This window comes from Podarcis pityusensis (genome assembly GCF_964106645.2).
Source record: "Podarcis pityusensis genome assembly, chromosome: 13".
NCBI classification, from domain to species: Eukaryota; Metazoa; Chordata; class Lepidosauria; order Squamata; family Lacertidae; genus Podarcis; species Podarcis pityusensis.
This window is the reverse complement of record NC_138038.1, coordinates 29,749,995-29,770,142: the sequence shown is the minus strand read 5'-3', so window position 1 is coordinate 29,770,142 and position 20,148 is coordinate 29,749,995. Positions and strand designations below refer to the sequence as shown.

General features: G+C 46.6%; 1 protein-coding gene across 1 annotated transcript; it reads right to left on the bottom strand.

The window, feature by feature from the left end:
- Positions 1-11,762: 11,762 nt before the first annotated feature.
- Positions 11,763-18,616, bottom strand: LOC308460790 (vomeronasal type-2 receptor 26-like; the record flags this gene model as incomplete). The annotated part of the gene is made up of 4 exons (XM_080977325.1): positions 11,763-12,658; positions 15,787-15,913; positions 16,623-16,850; positions 18,167-18,616. 4 exons carry the CDS (start codon positions 18,614-18,616, stop codon positions 11,763-11,765), a joined length of 1,701 nt encoding a protein of 566 aa, XP_080833451.1.
- Positions 18,617-20,148: the final 1,532 nt, after the last annotated feature.

Here is a 20,148-nt window from a genome sequence, read left to right as displayed (position 1 = left end):
AGAAGTTTTATTTTCCACTTATCTGAGCTTTTAAATGCCTGAGTAGAGAATATTTTTTAGTATAAGGATTCACACCCCCTAGAGTATTGATAAGTTGCTATCAGTCAGGACCTCACATAAATCTGTCCAGCTGTATGAATATTTTCACCCCATTTTCAGGACTCCCTACCCGAAGCCTAACATAGTTGAGTTGGGCAATATAAACCATGAGAGAAGTTCTGAATATACTACCCTCAAACTCAAAACCATTATCTTATAGAACCCCATCACTTTGCTATACAATCATAGAACCAAAAGGGTAGTAGTGAGAAATTCAGCTGAATTGCCTTTCAAAACTAGGGATACCAAACATCAATGTATAAATACTTTCATTCAATCAACCAATCAACCTTTATTGGCATACAGAGAAGACAGGACTATAAAAATTGACAGGTAAAACTTGGCATCTTCTATTAAGAAAACATGACGAAAATGATAGGGAAACAGAAGGCTATGATTACACAACCAATAAGATCAATAAAGTCAGTCTTATTGAACTACTTGTTATCTACTTGAGTCGAGTTCCTTGCAATGTATAGGCATTCAAGACCAGTAGAAAAAGGCAATCACACTAAGAAAGACTTAGACATGGCCCTATCAAGAAATGCAGTCCATATGTAATGCCAATGGGCTCTTTGCCTGAGAGGAAATTTCCACATCCCTAACAGCCCTGACATTTCATGACTAAAGGCTGTACCTGTTCAGAACAGTTGACCCATTGTGTAGAACACCTTAATTTGAGATGTGTATTCAAAGACAAATCCAGTAGACACCTACCCATTCAGAGATTAATACAGGAGGTGAGAATCCTAGATGTTCTAGGTGGCACTCTTGCACAATGTCAATATGTTGGCCTTCTTCAAAGGATTTCTATGTGCATTCTGCTAAATCTACAATCAAAATTGGGAACTTGGATCAGGCAGGATTCCCTATTCAGCGGAGGATATTAAACATGTTGAAGCAGAATGTGTAAAAGTTACCTTTGAACCTTCACATCTTCAATTTTCTCTACTACACTGCATATTTTACAAAGGAAAACAGAATTATGAGCAAAACAAAAAACCTAAATATAGGCATATTAAAATCTGATAGGCCAGGCTCATTCTCAGAATTGATTTGTTACCATGTCTACTCACATGTAAGTATCCCAATGAATGGAATAAGACTTACTCCCAGATGATGGATTCGCATATCAGCAGTGACTTCAGAGTTTGGGTGTGTGTGTGTAAATAATAATGTTATGGCACCATTCTGCTCTTAACCACGTGAGAGCTAAAATCTTAGAAGTGTGTATTGTAGAATGAAAAGCAACCCTCAACTTTTATGAAATGAAGTCAGATTATAATTAGCATAATTGTACTTTACTAACTAGAAAGGAAGACAGAATCATTTAATTATTCAGTCGGTTCTTCGTATTAACTGTTCCCTTTTGTTCAATTCAGGTTTCAACAAAATAATGTAGCATTTAGGAGAAAATATACAGGACAATAACCCAGCACTGGAGGCTAAGATAGAAAAGATTTCCACAGCTGCCATAAATTTCCCTATATTTGGGACAAAGGATAACCACAACACTGCAAAATAAGTAAAGGTAAAGGGACCCCTGACCATTAGGTCCAGTCATGACCGACTCTGGGGTTGCGGCGCTCATCTCGCTTTATTGGCCAAGGGAGCCGGCGTACAACTTCTGGGTCATGTGGCCAGCATGACTAAGCCGCTTTAGCGAACCAGAGCAGTGCACGGAAACGCTGTTTACCTTCCTGCCGGAGCGGTACCTATTTAGCTGCTTGCACTTTGACGTGCTTTTGAACTGCTAGGTTGGCAGGAGACACTGCAAAATACTGCTAAAGGTGATAAACTTGGCTGTATTGAAAGTGTCTGGTAACTTCCTAGCGAGGAAGGTCCAAAGTGAAGCTTGCAATGGCCCCGAGGCCGATATAGCCAAGGACGCAGTAAAACAGAGTGTCAGACCCCTCATTACATCCCAGCATAATTTCTTCAGCTACTGAGTGTACGTCAGCCTCTGGCAACGGAGGATAAATTTCCAGCCACACAATGCAAATGCCTCCTTGTATAATGGAGCAAGAAAGTACAATGGAATTGGCCAGCCTCTTTCCCACCCATTTCCTCATTCTGGATCCTGGCTTGGTGGCCATGAAAGCAAAAACCACAGTGAGGGTTTTTGCTAGCACACAAGAAACAGCCACTGAGAAGGCGATGCCAAAAGCAGTTTGTCGGAGGATACAAGTCACCTTCTGAGGCTGTCCTATGAATAGCAATACAGAAAGGAAGCAGAGCAGGAGAGAGAGGAGGAGAGTGTAGATGAGCTGCCAGTTGTTGGCTTTGACAATGCGAGTGTTTTGGTTCTTCACAAATGTTAAGAGGACTAGAACTGTGACCAAAGAACAGGAAAGAGCAGAAAGGGCTCAATTGAGCACCCAGGTTCTTCAAAAGACAAGAAGATTATATCCTTTGGAATACATAAATTGTGGTTTTTATTTGGATAGGTTTGATCTCATTGTGTAGAACAGTCACTCGTACATGTATCTGATAAGGAAAATATGTGGTCTAATTTCACAAACATGTCATCAATCTAAAGAGCAGCCAATTTTACAATTCAAATTGGGGAAGAATTAATCATTGATCATGGGGAATGTGGTGTGAGGTGATTTTAGGGATTATAGTAATTAATATTGAACTTCCATGTGGAAAGTAGGGCCTTAAACAGCCTTTTGCTTTTTACCTGAAACACTGATCAAACTGATAAAAATAAAAATAAAGGAGAAAAATAAAAGATGTGTGTTGAATCTGAATCTGAATCTCATGTGTGTTGGAAATGCAAAGAAGTAAAAGGAACTTTTTTTCATATATGCTGGGTATTCAAAATAGTTAAAGAGTACTGGGAAATGATATATAATGTGATGGAAAAAATATATTTTAAAAAAAATACCCCCCCCCCCAAAGAACAGAGGGAATGGTGCAGACATAGATACACAGATGCCCAACTACAGCAGCTTGGATTTTGTTAGCCCAAAAATGGCGGGTGAGAGAGGCCCCTAAGATGGAGGAATGGCTACTTAAAATGATAGAATATGCAGAGTAAGCAGGCCTCACCAGCAGAAGAGAGCAAGAAGATCAAGCGTACATATAGAGGAGTGGATTTTTGTGTGGAATATTTGGATATTAACTGTAAACAAGTGAAAAGGCTAGCAGGAATTAAGGTAAATTAAACAGTATGAACTACAATAAAGAGATATTAATGGGGGAAAATTGAACTAAATGGTTCTATTAGAATATGCAGAAATTATGGGAAAATTAAAACAATCATGGAAGGGGAAGAAAGAAAGTTGATGAATGTATCATTACAATGGAGGATATATAATTGTGGAAATGTATATTTGAAAAATATATATGAGAGGGGTGAGAAAATGCACACACATGATACCTGAAAATTATCTGTAGACTATTACTGTGAGAAACAGGGTTGGGGGAGGCATTTTAATATAAGCCAACCTAATTTGCAGTTCACAGCAATATGTGAACTGAAATGCTGTCATCCTTGGAAATCTGCATGAGGTATAGTTCTCCAACCATATAACTTGTGCAAACATGCATATATTAAAGGGAAGTGTGTGAGAAAAGTCATTTATTCATGAAAACAACATACTGGAATCCATTTTATCAGGTTACATAGGAAGCTGCCTTACATCATCTTATTCTAACCAAACTGTAGATCATGTTTTTCTAGGGTGTTTTGTTTTGTTTTGTTTTGTTTTTGTTCCTATTGTTGCTGCTTGCAATTTCTCTTGGATGCTTCAGAGTCCAAAGTACTTCATTGTGTGCACGCAGCGTAAGACCTCAACTCGGAATTAAAATTCAGAAATCATAATCTTTGGTCTTTACATTGACTTGCATTGGGAAAGCAAAACTTATTTTGTCTAGAATTCAGAATTCATTAGAAGCAGTTGCCTAGTGATTTGTTCTCTCTGTAGTGTGCTGATCCAAGCAATTTCTATACCAAGTTTGCATTGGCTAAAAAAACCTATTACAGTGGAGCCCCGCAAGACGAACGCCTCGCAAGACGGAAAACCCGCTAGATGAAAGGGTTTTCCGTTTTGGAGGCGCTTCGCAAAACGAATTTCCCTATGGGCTTGCTTCGCAAGACGAAAGCCCATAGGGAAATCTCCGGGACAGCGGGGAAGCGCAGCGCGTCTTCCCCACTGTCCTCGGACCTCCTCCCCCCGCCCGGCATCGGAACGAAGCTCCGATGCCGGGGGGGAACGCTTCCTCCCCCCCCGCCCGGCATCGGAACGAAGCTCCGATGCCGGGCGGGGGGGGGGAATGCCTCCTCCCGCCGCCCGGCATCGGAACGAAGCTCCGATGCCGGGCGGGGGGGGAGAAGGCCTCCTCCCCCCCGCCCGGCATCGGAACAAAGCTCCGATGCTGGGCGGGGGGGGGAAATGCCTCCTCCCGCCGCCCGGCATCGGAACGAAGCTCCGATGCCGGGCGGGGGGGGAAAATGCCTCCTCCCGCCGCCCGGCATCGGAACGAAGCTCCGATGCCGGGCGGGGGGGGGGACGCTTCCTCCCCCCCCGCCCGGCATCGGAACGAAGCTCCGATGCCGGGCGGGGGGGGAAATGCCTCCTCCCGCCGCCCGGCATCGGAACGAAGCTCCGATGCCGGGCGGGGGGGGTGAAATATACTCAGAGTCGCAAAGTGATTTCATGCTCTTTATTCAGCTCATAGTAGTGAGGAGGAATGAATAAATGTCCCCTCACAGTATCTGCTTTATATACATTATTTACACAATGGGCTGCACATGATTGGCTAATTCTGGAATTCTACTGTAAGCCAATCAGGTTGTGGATTCACTTCTATCTGGAGCAGGATTGGGTGGTTCCTGCCAACCAATCATACTGCTGCATTGTTCTAGGGCCAATCAGACTGCTGCATTCTGAATCCTATTGTTCTAGGACCAATCAGACTGCTGCCTTTTGGATCCTATTGTTCTAGGACCAATCAGACTGCTACAGTTTGGATCCTATTCAACTCAGTACATAACACCCCTCCCCTCTAAGTTCCAGTCCTGCCCGGGAGGTCGCATTCATAGTCCTCAAGGTATGCCGGCGGCCTACGTGTGCGTTGTGGCCTGGGGTGTTCCCTGGTCCGGGCTCCGGGTTCTGGCTCGTGTTCCAAGGATGCTGGCTGTGATGCGGCTGTTTGGTCTGGTGCAACCGGCTCGCTCAGTCGTGGTTCTGGTTCCGGTGTCCTTTCGGCCTCACGGGTCCTCTCTGTATTTACTGATTCTGCCTCTCCTGCTGGCCCCTCCTGCTCTATGGGCCTCACTGCCCCGCTGTTCCCTTGGGACTCCTCTGACCTGTCCTCCTCCTGGTTTTCTCCCGGGAATCGTCGCCGTATCTGGTCGCAGTGGCGGCGCCAGCATTGCCCCCCATCCGTTAGCACCTCGTACGACACGGGGCCAGTGACCCTGGTGATTGTGGCGGGTACCCATGCTGGGCCTGCCCCAAAATTCTTTGCGTACACTGGGTCCTGGGCCTCGAAGGTCCGGGGGTTCCTGCCTTCCCCCACCACTACCTCATCCTGAGCTCTATCGGGGTGAAGGCGGTCCAATCTGATTGCAAGGCGCCGACCCATTAGTAGTTCAGCGGGGCTCCGGCCAGTCGTTGAGCTGGGGGTGCTGTGCTGTGCTAGAAGGAATGTGGCAAGGCGGTACTCCCAGTCCCCTTGCGTCATGCGGCGAAGGGTGTCCTTGGTGGTCCGCACCATGCGTTCTGCTTGGCCCTTGGTGGCAGGGTGGAACGGCGCCGAACGGATGTGGCGGATGGCGTTCTGCGCTGTGAAGGTTTGGAATTCTCCTGACGTAAATGCAGTCCCGTTGTCTGAGACGAGAGTGTCAGGGAGCCCGTGGGTTGCAAACAGCCTGCGTAGTACCCGGATGGCTGCGGACGTGGAAGTGGACGGTACCAGTGCGACTTCCAGCCATTTGGTGTAGGAGTCCACCACTATGAAGAATGTTTTCCCCTGAAAGGGGCCAGCGAAATCCACATGCAGGCGTGACCATGGTGCTCGGGCGGACTCCCAGGACTGGACTGGGGCCCTTGGGGGATCTGGGCGGGATTCTTGGCAGGCCTGGCAGTGTTTGACCCAGGCCTCTATCTCTCCATCGATCCCCGGCCACCACACATAACTCCTGGCAAGGGCCTTCATTCTTACTACCCCTGGATGTGTCTCGTGTAGGGCTGTGAGGACCCTTTTGCAGAGGGGCTGGGGAACAACGACTCTGCTTCCCCATAACAGGCACCCCTTGTGGGCCGACAGTTCATGTTTGCGGGTTGTGTAGCCGGCAAATTCTGGCCCGGGGCTGCTGCTGGGCCATCCCCTCCACACCCAGTCCAGGACCCGGGAGATGACCCTATCTTTCTTGGAATGGTGTGCAACTTCTTGTGCCTGAATGGGGCGGTCGGGAAGCAGCTCCAGGCTCATAACCTCTTGTGCAGGTGCTGGGTCAGGGCCTGTTTCCGGTAGTGGTAGCCTGCTGAGGGCGTCCGCATGGCCCATCGCCTTCCCAGGTCGGTGAATCAGTGCATACTGGTAGCTGGCAAGGAAAATTGACCACCTGAGGACGCGAGGAGACAGCACTTGGGGGGTCTGCTTTTCGGGGGCAAACAAGCCAAGCAACGGCTTGTGGTCAGTCACCACGGTGAAGGGCCGCCCGTACAAGAAATCATGGAATTTTTTTACTCCCTTTACGATTGCCAGACCCTCCTTGTCGATTTGCGAGTAGTTCCGCTCGGTTGTGTTGAGTGTCTGGGAAAAGTACGCCACCGGTACCTCTCTTCCATCCGGGAGTTGGTGCCCCAGGACAGCTCCAATGCCATAGGGTGAGGCGTCGCATGCTAGCATCACCGGCAGCCTCTCGTCGAAGTGTGCCAAGACCGAGTTTGAGACAAGCAAGTCCTTGACTGCCTGGAATGCGGCCTCCTGGCGCTGGCCCCACACCCAAGGGGCCCGCTTGTCCAGGAGTCTGTGTAGGGGCTCCGCTACCGCCGCCTTGTGGGGAAGGAAGGAATGGTAAAAGTTCAATAGTCCCAAGAAGGCCTGAAGTTCAGTCTTGCTCTTGGGCGCTGGGGCATCACAAATGGCCCGTACCTTGTCCCCAGTCGGGTGGACCCCTTCTGCGTCCACCATAAATCCCAGAAAGTCCACCTGAGGCACTCCTAGTAGACATTTTTCCCGCTTCACCTTGAGACCCGCCGTCTGGAAACGGTGCAGAACGGTGCGGAGGCGGTCCTCAAACTCCTCTGGTGTGGGGCCGGCAATCAACACATCATCGAAGAAGGGGGTGACGCCAGGAATCCCTTTAAGGAGAGAGTCCATTATATTCTGGAATATGCCTGGTGCCACGCTGACACCGAATTGCAGCCGCTTTACCCTGAACGCTCCTCTGTGCGTCACAATCGTCTGTGCCTCTGCTGTGGCCTCATCTACTGGCAGCTGTTGATATGCTTGGGCCAAGTCCAGCTTGCCAAAAATTTTCGACCCAGCCAGGGTGGCAAGGACATGGCTGACCACTGGCACTGGGTATGCGTGGGCCGTGAGGGCCTTGTTTATGGTACATTTGTAGTCTGCGCAGATGCGGACCGAACCATTAGGCTTGACGGGTGTGACGATTGGGGTTTCCCAGGGAGCATTAGGCACCGGCTCCAGCACTCCTTGCTCTACGAGTCGGTCCAATTCCTCGTCTATACGGAGTTTCAAGGCGAACGGGACCCGGCGGGCCTTGAGCCTGACCGGTCGTACTGCGGGGTCAAGCTGTAGCGCAATGGGGGGGCCCGTATACTGTCCCAATTTCCCATCGAAAACCCCTGGAAATTCCTTGCATATGGCGTCCACGTCCACTTGTAAGCTAGTGTGGTTCACCCCGGTGACAGCTAGCCCTAGTGGTCCAAACCATGCCAATCCCAGTAAGCTAATGTAGGGGCCCTTGACCACAAGCAAGTCCAGTTGCCGCGTCCGCCCTCGGTATTGCACCCTGAAGGTCCCCACCCCCATTGTGGGGACCTTACGTTTCTGGAAGTCCCGGAGGGTGAATGGGGCCGGCCTGAGTTTGGGACCCCCAGTGGGACACAGTTTCCTTAAGGTCCTTGCCGAGATTATGGATAGAGTTGAACCCGTGTCAAGCTCCATGCGGCATGGGGCCCCCTCTATCTGTACCTCTACATAAATTTTCTCTACGTTGGGGTGGGGCAACTGGTATACCTGGAAGTCCGTGAGCTCCGTCGAGTTGCCTTGGTGCGTTGGGCCCCGGGACCTGGGGCTCTTGGATTGGTCATCTGATGCCTGGTGTCGGGTGGGCCGAGCCCGACACACCCGGGCGATGTGTCCCGATTTTCTGCACTGCCTGCACTCTGCGTTGCGGAAACGGCAGGTCCTCCTCTCGTGACTCTCCCCGCAGCTTGCGCAGTTCCCTCCTTCTCGTCGAGGCAGCTGTGGTCTGTGCGCTGCTTGAGTGCGCTGCTGTACTCGGTGCACCTCCTCCCTGTCGGATCCTGAGTCGTCGGTGAGGTCTTCATGGTGGACCCTCGGTTGGGATGGCAGGCTCGGCCGTGCCTCTTGGGTCGACCTCTCGGCAGCTTCTGTTGCCAGGGCCTCCTCCAGAGCGACCTGGAACGTTAGGTCCTTCTTAGCGTAGAGGCGTCGTTGCAGCTTCTCATCCTTCAGGCCACCGACGAGGCGGTCACGAAGCATGTTCTCCAGCTCTGAGAAGTTGCAGAACCGGGCGGCTTGGCGGAGAGAGGTCACAAACCCAGTTATGGTTTCCCCAGGGGCTTGCCGCTTTGCGTAGAAGGCATTTCGACGAGCCACCACTGAGGGCTGTGGCGAAAAGTGCCCCTTCAGCTGTTCCATTATTGTTTTGTATGGAACAGTAGCGACGTCTTCAGGCGCAAGGAGAGCCCGGGCGATTTCAAACGTCTCCTCTCCGCAGACGCTGAAGAATATCGCCCTCTTCTTGGCGTCTTCTTCGTCGGTGACCCCTTTGGCTTCTAGGAGGAAGGTGAAACGGGAGGCGTACGCTTCCCAGTCTCCAGATGCTGGGTTGAATGGCGAGAAGCTGCTGTTGGCTGCCATTCTGAGTTCCTTGTGCCCCGGAGCTGAAGCCTGGATACACGGTGCGAGGCAGCGGTGCGGCAGTTGGCGGTGCTGCGGTGCTGTGTGTGGCAGTCAGCTCAGCGGGATCCCACCTTCGTCGCCAGTGAAATATACTCAGAGTCGCAAAGTGATTTCATGCTCTTTATTCAGCTCATAGTAGTGAGGAGGAATGAATAAATGTCCCCTCACAGTATCTGCTTTATATACATTATTTACACAATGGGCTGCACATGATTGGCTAATTCTGGAATTCTACTGTAAGCCAATCAGGTTGTGGATTCACTTCTATCTGGAGCAGGATTGGGTGGTTCCTGCCAACCAATCATACTGCTGCATTGTTCTAGGGCCAATCAGACTGCTGCATTCTGAATCCTATTGTTCTAGGACCAATCAGACTGCTGCCTTTTGGATCCTATTGTTCTAGGACCAATCAGACTGCTACAGTTTGGATCCTATTCAACTCAGTACATAACAGGGGGGGAAATGCCTCCTCCCGCCGCCCGGCATCGGAACGAAGCTCCGATGCCGGGCGGGGGGGGGAGAACGCCTCCTCCCCCCCCGTCCGGCATCGGAACGAAGCTCCGATGCCGGGCGGGGGGGGGGGAAATGCCTCCTCCCGCCGCCCGGCATCGGAACGGAGCTCCGATGCCGGGCGGGGGGGGGGGGGAAATGCCTCCTCCCGCCGCCCGGCATCGGAACGAAGCTCCGATGCCGGGCGGGGGGGGGAGAACGCCTCCTCCCCCCCGTCCGGCATCGGAACGAAGCTCCGATGCCGGGCGGGGGGGGAACGCTTCCTCCCCCCCCCGCCCGGCATCGGAACGAAGCTCCGATGCTGGGCGGGGGGGGGGAAATGCCTCCTCCCGCCGCCCGGCATCGGAACGAAGCTCCGATGCCGGGCGGGGGGGGAACGCTTCCTCCCCCCCCGCCCGGCATCGGAACGAAGCTCCGATGCGGGGGGGGGGGGGAAACGCCTCCTCCCGCCGCCCGGCATCGGAACGAAGCTCCGATGCCGGGCGGGGGGGCGGGGACACCTTCTCCCCCGCCCGGCATCGGATGGCTTTCCTGAAGACTTGGGGTGGGAGGAGGGTTTTCCTTCCCACCGCCAACATTCAGAATGCTGTTCTGAATGTTGGCGGTGGGGAGGAAAAACCCTCCTCCCACGCAAGCCCCGGGAACAGAGGGAAAGCGCTGCGCGCCTTCCCCTCTGTTCCCGTACCTGTCCTGAAGGCTTGCGGTGGGGAGAAAAGCCCTTCTCCGCACCGCCAGCCTGGCAAGCGGTTTCCCTAGGAACGCATTAATTGATTTTCAATGCATTCCTATGGGAAACTTTGCATCGCAAGACGAAAAACTCGCAAGAAGAAAAAACTTGCGGAACGAATTAATTTCGTCTTGCGAGGCACCACTGTACTATAAAATTAAAAAGAGTGGGAGCCAGAATGCAAACTTACTTTAATCCTCACCATGTTTTAAAAGCATTCATTATACCTCCATTTAAACCTACTGTGATCCTCATTTCTGTGTTGCTCTATAGTTGCATGGCAAGACCCTCAAGCAGACTCCCCATTAAGATAAATAAATTCACACGGACATGGATATTTTGTTTAAGGTTTTTGGGCAAAAAATTGGCCACAACTTTATTGATTGACAGGAATGAGAGCGGTATTGGCTTAGGCATTGGCAAGACTATATCTGACTCCTGTCCTCTTTGCAGGAAGTCTGTAAGGGTAAATCACCCAAAGGGAAATTGCTTTGGGGGAACCCGCCTGCATCTCCTCTGGTGTTCCCAGCGGCCTGGCATGGCCCTCACCCTTCAAGCGGACTTCGGACAGGAACAAGGCCCCGGCTTCCTTTAACGGAATACCCTTGACACTGGAGGGGCAGGCGATGGCAGTCCACCCCTCCCCCATTCACAATAAGCCAATACCTAACCGCCAAACCTTACAAAGTTGTGACGATTGCTAAGAGGTAGGCAAAAACCAAGTGGCCCGTGCCAATTTGCCAAATGGAAAATTTCCTACCCGGCCCCCAAATCAAGCCAGGCAACCAACCAAAGCCCAAAGCAAGACCAACAGATCTAAATTAAAGGGAGGGTGGGCAGGTGTTCAGCAACGCGAAGCAAGAGCCTGGCACACTTCGCTGCTTTTATACTTTCCCCCACTATCACCCTTTGACATGATTGGGCAATAGCCCTGGGTAATTGTGGTGCCACCCCTGCGTGTGTGTGATAGCTCCACCCACACCAGGGTGGGGGGAACCAGGTTGAGAGCCTGGCCGTAACCAGGACCATCTATTAAGATGATCCCATTTCTTGAATGTGTCTGACTTATGTACTTTCTGTACATACGTAAGTCTGTATGACTTACCTTCTGTACATACATTTTTAAAAGTTGATTCTGAGTTTCACATGTATTTCAAACTAGTAGTGATTGGAGAATTTTGAGCAAAATGTACATTGAACAGCACCAGAAAGGGAAACATATCAGAAAGGTGTGTGCATACATGCACAAATGCATCCAGACCACAGACTGTAACAAAAAGCATGCTATTCAGTCTTATCTTCTTACTAGCTGTCCCCTGTTGTTCAGCTCAGGCCTCAACAAAATGATATAACATTTGGGTGCAAAGATGCAACCCAGCAACCCAGCACTGGAAGCTAAAATAGAAAAGACCTCCACAGCCACCATGTACTTGCCCTTGGAGCTCAGATAAGCTGGAATGAAGGATAGCCACACACTGCAGAAGACCAACATGCTGAAAGTGATAAACTTGGCTTCATTGAAACTGTCCGGTAACTTCCGAGCAAAGAAAGCCACAATGAAACTGACAATAGCCAAGAAGCCAAGATAGCCCAAGACACAAGTAAACAAAATGACAGATCCCTCATTACATTCTAATATAATTTCTGTAGTCACTGAGTGCATGTCCACATCTGGAAATGGGGCAGAGGATGCCAGCCACACACTGCAAATGCCTGCTTGCATGAGGGAACAGGATGCAACAATGGAGTTGGCCAGGCTTTTCCCCACCCATTTCCTCATCCTGCTTCCTGGCTTTGTGGCCATAAATGCCAGAACCACCATGATAGTTTTTGCCAGCACAGAAGAAACAGCCACTGAGAAGATGATGCTGAAAGCAGTTTGTCGGAGAAGACATTTCACCGGTTCAGGATGGCCAATGAAAAGCAATGCAGAAATGAAGCAAAGCAGAAGGGAAATCAGGAGAATGTATGTGAGGTTCCGGTTGTTGGCTATGACTATGGGAGTGTTGTGGTGCTTCAGAATTATTCCCAGCACCAGAGCTGTTATTAACACTAAGGAAAGTGTGACGAGGCTTAAGCTGATCCCTAGAGGTTCTTTATAAGATAAGAATGTTCTAGCTTTGGGTATGCAAAAATCATGCTTGATGTTTGGATAGGTTGTGTCCATGCAGTCAAAACAGTCATGCATATCTGAAAAGCAAAGGTAACATATTGTTATTATTTATTTAATTTATATACTGCCCTTGATCAAAAGATTATACGCTGGGGTACAACATAAAAACAACATAATAATACACAACATAATGACAACAGAAATGCCAGCCTCAGATTGCTTAATCAGAGAAAAGCCTAATTGAAGAGGAATGTTTTCACCTGGCACCTAAAGATATGTTATGAAGGCACTATGAGATAATCAGCCTCCTGTAACCAATATGCTTAAGTCTAAGTAACACATGGAGGGGTTAATATCATAGATTAAGCTGTCCTACCACGCTTAGCTAGATCATTTCCTCTTGGAGGAAAAAAGTGGTAATCAAGTCTTTCCCCCTCCCCACCAAGTCTAACCAAGAAGCCCCATGTGTGAAGATGTTTGAGTTGGTTGTTGCTGCTTAACTGCATGCTGTCATCAGACATTCTTGCATTAATATACCAATAATTGAGGAACTTTCACCATTTTGTAACTAAGCTATGTTTTACTGCCTATGTAACTTTTCTGAAGAATATGAATCTGACCTTTGGAGAGTTTGTATGGAAACATAAAAAAACAACATATGAAAGCTTCATTCTTTTTATAATGTTAGGGGAAGAGGCTAATTCTGGAATTCACTTAGAAGGGCATATTTTAAAGTTTTCGGCCACACCCATGATCAATGGTGGTTATTCTTCATAGCCTTCTGGGGGCTGTGAGGAAGTTCAGGAAGGGGAAAGAGAGGATTCATGAGGAATAAATCCTTGCAATCCCCCACCAGTGGGGTCGGGGGGGGGATTAGACAGATGAGCAATTAAACGAGCAATGCAAAGAAATAGAGGAAAACAGCAGAATCGGAAGAACCAGAGATCTGTTCAAGAAAATTGCAGATATGAAAGGAACATTTCGTACAAAGATTACCATAATAAAGGACCTAACAGAAGCAGAAGACATCAAGATGTGGTGGCAAGAATACACAGAGGAATTATACCAGAAAGATATGGATGGCTTGTACACCCCAGGTAGTGTGGTTGCTGACCTTGAGCCAGACATCCTGGAGAGTGAAGTCAAATGGGCCTTAGAAAGCACTGCTAATAGCAAGGCCAGTGGAAGTGATGATTTTCGTGCTGAACTATTTAAAATTTTAAAAGATGATGCTGTTAAGGTGCTACACTCAATATGCCAGCAAGTTTGGAAAACTCAGCAGTGGCCAGAGGATTGGAGAAGATCAGTCTACATCCCAATCCCAAAGAAGGGCAGTGCCAAAGAATGCTCCAACTACCGCACAATTGCACTGATTTCACACGCTAGCAAGGTTATGCTTAAAATTCTACAAGGAAGGCTCAAGCAGTATGTGGACTGAGAACTCCCAGAAGTGCAAGCTGGATTTAGAAGAGGCAGAGGAACCAGAGACCAAATTGCAAACATGCGCTGGATTATGGAGAAAGCTAGAGAGTTCCAGAAAGACATCTACTTCTGCTTCATTGATTATGCAAAAGCCTTTGACTGTGTCGACCACAGCAAACTATGGCAAGTTCTTAAAGAAATGGGAGTGCCTGATCACCTCATCTGTCTCCTGAGAAATCTCTATGTGGGCCAAGAAGCTACAGTTAGAACTCGATATGGAACACCTGATTGGTTCAACATTGGGAAAGGAGTACGACAAGGCTGTATATTGTCTCCCTGCTTATTTAACTTATATGCAGAATTCATTATGCGAAAGGCTGGGCTGGATGAATCCCTAGCCGGAATTAAGATTGCCGGAAGAAATATCAACAACCTCAGATATGCAGATGACACAACCTTGATGGCAGAAAGTGAGGAGGAATTAAAGAACCTTTTATTGAGGGTGAAAGAGGAGAGTGCAAAATATGGTCTGAAGCTCAACATCAAAAAAACGAAGATCATGGCCACTGGTCCCATCACCTCCTGGCAAATAGAAGGGGAAGAAATGGAGGCAGTGAGAGATTTTACTTTCTTGGGCTCCATGATCACTGCAGATGGTGACAGCAGTCCCAAAATTAAAAGACGCCTGCTTCTTGTGAGGAAAGCAATGACAAACCTAAACAGCATCTTAAATAGCAGAGACATCACCTTGCCAACAAAGGTCTGTATAGTTAAAGCTATGGTTATCCCAGTAGTGATGTATGGAAGTGAGAGCTGGACCATAAAGAAGGCTGATCACCGAAGAATTGATGCTTTTGAATTATGGTGCTGGGGGAGACTCTTGAGAGTCCCATGGACTGCAAGAAGATCAAACCTCTCCATTCTTAAGGAAATAATACCTGAGTGCTCACTGGAAGGACAGATCGTTAAGCTGAGGCTCCAATACTTTGGCCACCTCATGAGAAGAGAAGACCCCCTGGAAAAGACCCTAATGTTGGGAAAGATTGAGGGCACAAGGAGAAGGGGACGACAGAGGACGAGATGGTTGGATAGTGTTCTCGAAGCTACCAGCATGTGTTTGACCAAACTGCGGGAGGCAGTGGAAGACAGGAGTGCCTGACGTGCTCTGCTCCATGGGGTCACAAAGAGTAGGACACGTCTAAACAACAACAGCAACAAGACAGATGAGACTTGATGACATTTGGTTGCTCTTACATTTTTTAAAATGTCAAGATGTTCTTTTCTTTTCTTTTCTTTTCTTTTCTTTCTTTTTTTTTTTTTTTGTATTATCCGAGCCAACCCATTTGATCAACCTGGGGCCTTTGTGGCCAAAACACCACATATAAACAAAGAGTAACATTAACTATAGGTGATTATGTGGCCCAAACTCAGTTGATCCAACAGACTCAGTTCATTTTAGCAAATTAATTGAAAGCCCCTCTCAACTGGTTAGTTAGAATGCCATTGAAAAGCTCTGTTCCTCTGGTTAATTTGGACTATGGACTGAAGGAAAATGATATTAGAGATTAAGGGAGTTAAAAACCACCGATGAAACATTCAGAATTCTGGTCAAATAAAAATGATAACAATAAAGATCAGAGTAATCTGAAATATCTTCTTACTGTCAAATGGTTCTATCATGTTTCAAACATTGAGTAAAACAAACCACACTGTCTGTCCCTCAGAACTATACTTTTCTAATCCAATATTGGAAACCTGTAAAGTGTGTGTGTTTGTGTATTACCCTTTTGAGCTGAAATCTTCATTTCAGGACATGGGATACAATCATAGCAGCAAAATGGCTCCCCCTCCTTCACTTTCTTGCTATAACCAGGATAACAACTCTCAGTGCATACAGATAAAGGTTGTGCCTAATCCAGAAATGAAAAAGGACAAGAAAAATGAACTTGGTATCCTTAAGATTTTGGGGACTTTTAGTTGTTTCTTAGAGAATCATCTAGCCATTACGTACAGAAGAATTATAAATAGCTGGAGCATATTTATCTATTTCATAAAATGTATTCACTGCTTGATTGAAAAACACCTCAAAGCTGTTTACAAAAAGTTATTGCACATGTGGGTACAACATAATTGTTATTTTGAAAGGAAGGGAGCAATTGGGATAAATTACCAGGCCAGGAAACTTCCAGTTCAGCTAGAGATCCACTGGATTCTAACTCTGCTCATTGTGGTGCATCATGCTATAGAACTGCTCCTGAAATCTGTGATTTATAGGACTGAACTGTAATATAGATCAGCTGGATTTGATTTGATGTTACCATCAAAAACTTTAAACATATATATGTTTATGTTTGTTTGCATATACTTAATGTTCTGTTTATATTTGCATACACCAGTTTTTTAATTCTACTTCATTAAATTTTAATTAATTTAATTTAATTTCTTTAAAAAATATTGCATGTCAGAATAGTGTCCTAGAGCTCACAAAAGAATCCAAAAGGGATTTAAGGTAGTTTACAGCTAAAATTTTATTTTATTCCATTTAGACATGTCAGAATAGTGACTTAAAACTCACTGAACTATTAAACAGTTTGCAAGGTGCTGACAGTCAGTTCTTACCTGGTTAAACAAGCTGTGCCATCTTATGACCTTCTCATTGATGGTTAACACTCTGTCTGGAGGAGCCTGAGGATCAAGCCTACCAACTTTCACTTTATGAAAGGATTGGTTGGAGGAAACAATCAAGTTTATAACATCAAATCCAGCTATTATTTTCACACTTTGATCGAAAGAAATCTGGTCCCCAGCACTGTTATTAAACGAAACACTTCTGAGAAAGTGATGGAGCTAGATGTAAAGAAAATGAGAGGCACAAATACAAGATGGGTGACACCTGGCTTGAGAGCAGTACATGTGAAAAGGATCTAGGAGTCTTGGTTGACCACAAACTTGACATGAGCCAACAGTGTGACGCGGTAGCTAAAAAAGCCAATGCAATTCTGGGCTGCATCAATAGGAGTATAGCATCTAGATCAAGGGAAGTAATAGTGCCACTGTATTCTGCTCTGGTCAGACCTCACCTGGAGTACTGTGTCCAGTTCTGGGCACCACAGTTCAAGAAGGACACTGACAAACTGGAACATGTCCAGAGGAGGGCAACCAAAATGGTCAAAGGCCTGGAAACGATGCCTTATGAGGAACGGCTAAGGGAGCTGGACATGTTTAGCCTGGAGAAGAGGAGGTTAAGGGGTGATATGATAGCCATGTTCAAATATATAAAAGAATGTCATATAGAGGAGGGAGAAAGGTTGTTTTCTGCTGCTCCAGAGAAGCGGACACGGAGCAATGGATCCAAACTACAAGAAAGAAGATTCCACCTAAACATTAGGAAGAACTTCCTGACAGTAAGAGCTGTTCGACAGTGGAATTTGCTGCCAAGGAGTGTGGTGGAGTCTCCTTCTTTGGAGGTCTTTAAGCAGAGGCTTGACAACCATATGTCAGGAGTGCTTTGATGGTGTTTCCTGCTTGGCAGGGGGTTGGACTCGATGGCCCTTGTGGTCTATTCCAACTCTATGATTCTATGATTCTAAGATAAATAAATAACAGCATTTATATAGTACAGTGGTACCTCAGGTTACATATGCATCAGGTTACAGACTCCGCTAACCCAGAAATAGTACCTCGGGTTAAGTACTTTGCTTCAGGATGAGAACAGAAATCGTACTCTGATGGCGCTGTGGCAGCAGGAGGCCCCATTAGCTAAAGTGATGCTTCAGGTTAAGAACAGTTTCAGGTTAAGAACGGACCTTCGTAACGAATTAAGTACTTAACCCGAGGTACCACTGTAGTGTGCAAAATTTTGAACTTAAAATGGGCACTTTAGAAGAATTTATAAAACTCCTGACCTGCATTTTCCTAACTTCATTCTGAAGACAATAGCATAAAAAAAATACTCTATTGGGGATGAACAAAAATTGGTAGAAAAAAAATAGTCATCCATCATACTACACAAATCAGAAAATGAATATCCATAACCCATAATACACTGTATTTACAGTAGGTTTATATGCAAAAAAAAAAAAAAAAGGTACAGTTTTAAGACAAATTAGTATCTTTTGTTACCTTCAAAATACAGTATGCTACCGCATGAGAATGCCCATTACCTGCCAAAATGGTTGATTCTGAAGTTCAGCTCCTCCTCTGACTAACACTGTGCCATATGTCCTTCTGGATGAGAACATGGCTTCTAAAGCATGGGCCACTACATAGACTGCGTTATAGATGCTGTAGCTGTGCCCAGTCATACTCATTTCAAAAAAAGGGAGAGGGAGGCTCTCCAACTTCTCTTCTCCTGTACAAATACCTCCATCCACAGGGTCCCCAGTGGTATTTAAGAAGACACAGCTGAATACATGCTCCCAGAAATTCTTTATAAAATCATCTTTTATTGTATTTAAAGGATTTCTTTTCTTAAGAAACTTGTGAAATCTCTGTAAATAACTGAACTGATATCTGAAGAGTATAGCACCATGGAATTGTTCTGCATCCCAATGCCTTTGATAGTGAAATGCACTGAGCTCCAGCTGGGCTGTAGCTATCCAAACTTTCCCCATTAATTTATTTTCAACAGATAAAACCGGAAGCCATCTAAAAAATGACATGGAATAAGATTCTCCATAGATCACTACTGCATTTGCTTTGCTGCCCATCATACTTTCATTTATTTTGACCCCTTCTTCTATGATGTCCATAAATTCAGTAACAAAAGAAAGGGTGGGGATTCTCTCTATGAAGGCAAAACAAACACCCTTCTGGGAAAAGACTGGAAGCACAGTTTGCACAAATCTTTCTCCATTATCATTATCCATAACAATGACCCCAATCCACGTCCACCCAAAATGCAGAAGCAGAGAGAGAATGCCCTCATACTGAAGAGTTTCCTGGGGGACCATCTGGTAGAAGGAAAGTCCTGGGGTTTTATCATTCATCACTGGTGCAGGACTGAATGTTAGCTGAAGATGAAAGAGGAGATATGAGTGAAAATTATGATAATAATACTTATTATGTTCCTGGAGTGTTGGGAATGATTACCTGGGAGAGCGATTTTTCTTTGGCAACTTCTAAATTATGTAACACCCACAGATGCATCTAGCATCTTTGTTGCTTAGCTTCTGGCTTATTCTAAAGATGCACAGCCTTACCCTGTCCTTTAATAGGTAAAATTTGACAGTTTCATGAGGTGCAGCTCTTCTGCTTTGTTTCACAGATATTCTGCTGGGATGGGTTTTTAAGGGGGATTCTTTTACTTGGTTTTTAATAAATGCTTTACTTATTTTCAGGACACGGGTGGCACTGGGGGTTAAACCACAGAGCCTAGAACTTCCTGATCAGAAGGTTGGCGGTTTGAATCCCAGTGATGGGGTGAGCTCCCATTTCCCGTTCCCTGCTCCTGCCAACCTAGCAGTTCAAAAGCACGTCAAAGTGCAAGTAGATAAATAGGTACCGCTCCGGCGGGAAGGTAAACGGTGTTTCCGTGCGCTGCTCTGGTTCGCCAGAAGCTTAGTCATGCTGGCCACATGACCCGGAAGCTGTACACTGGCTCCCTTGGCCAATAAAGCGAGATGAGCGCCGCAACCCCAGAGTCAGCCACGACTGGACCTAATGGTCAGGGGTCCCTTTACCTTTATACTTATTTTAAATTATATTACTACATTATTCTCTTATTTCTAGACTACAACATCTATGAATCTATTCAGTAACAACATGCTATTCTTTAGTGGACTATCTTCCCTTGACTTCTATAACTGAAGTCCCAGTAATGGTAACTCAATCTCAAGTGCAACTTTTATATCTACATTGTTCTTTCGCCAGCCAGTTTCCTGACCCCTGTGTACTATCACCATGACTGACCCAATGAAAAAGCCTAGCACCATGTACCTGTTGGAGAGCCATTGAATGCAATGACCAATGAAAAGCCTAACACCATGTACCTGTTGGAGAGCCATTGAATGCATTGTCTTTCAGCACTCCTTTCATCAAACAAGATCTTAGTAATCTTTGAGTTCAAGGACAGGTAACATGGGGCTCAAACTTGGGAGGAAGATGTGAATTTTTTTTTCTATCTTGGAGATAAGTCAAGTACAAA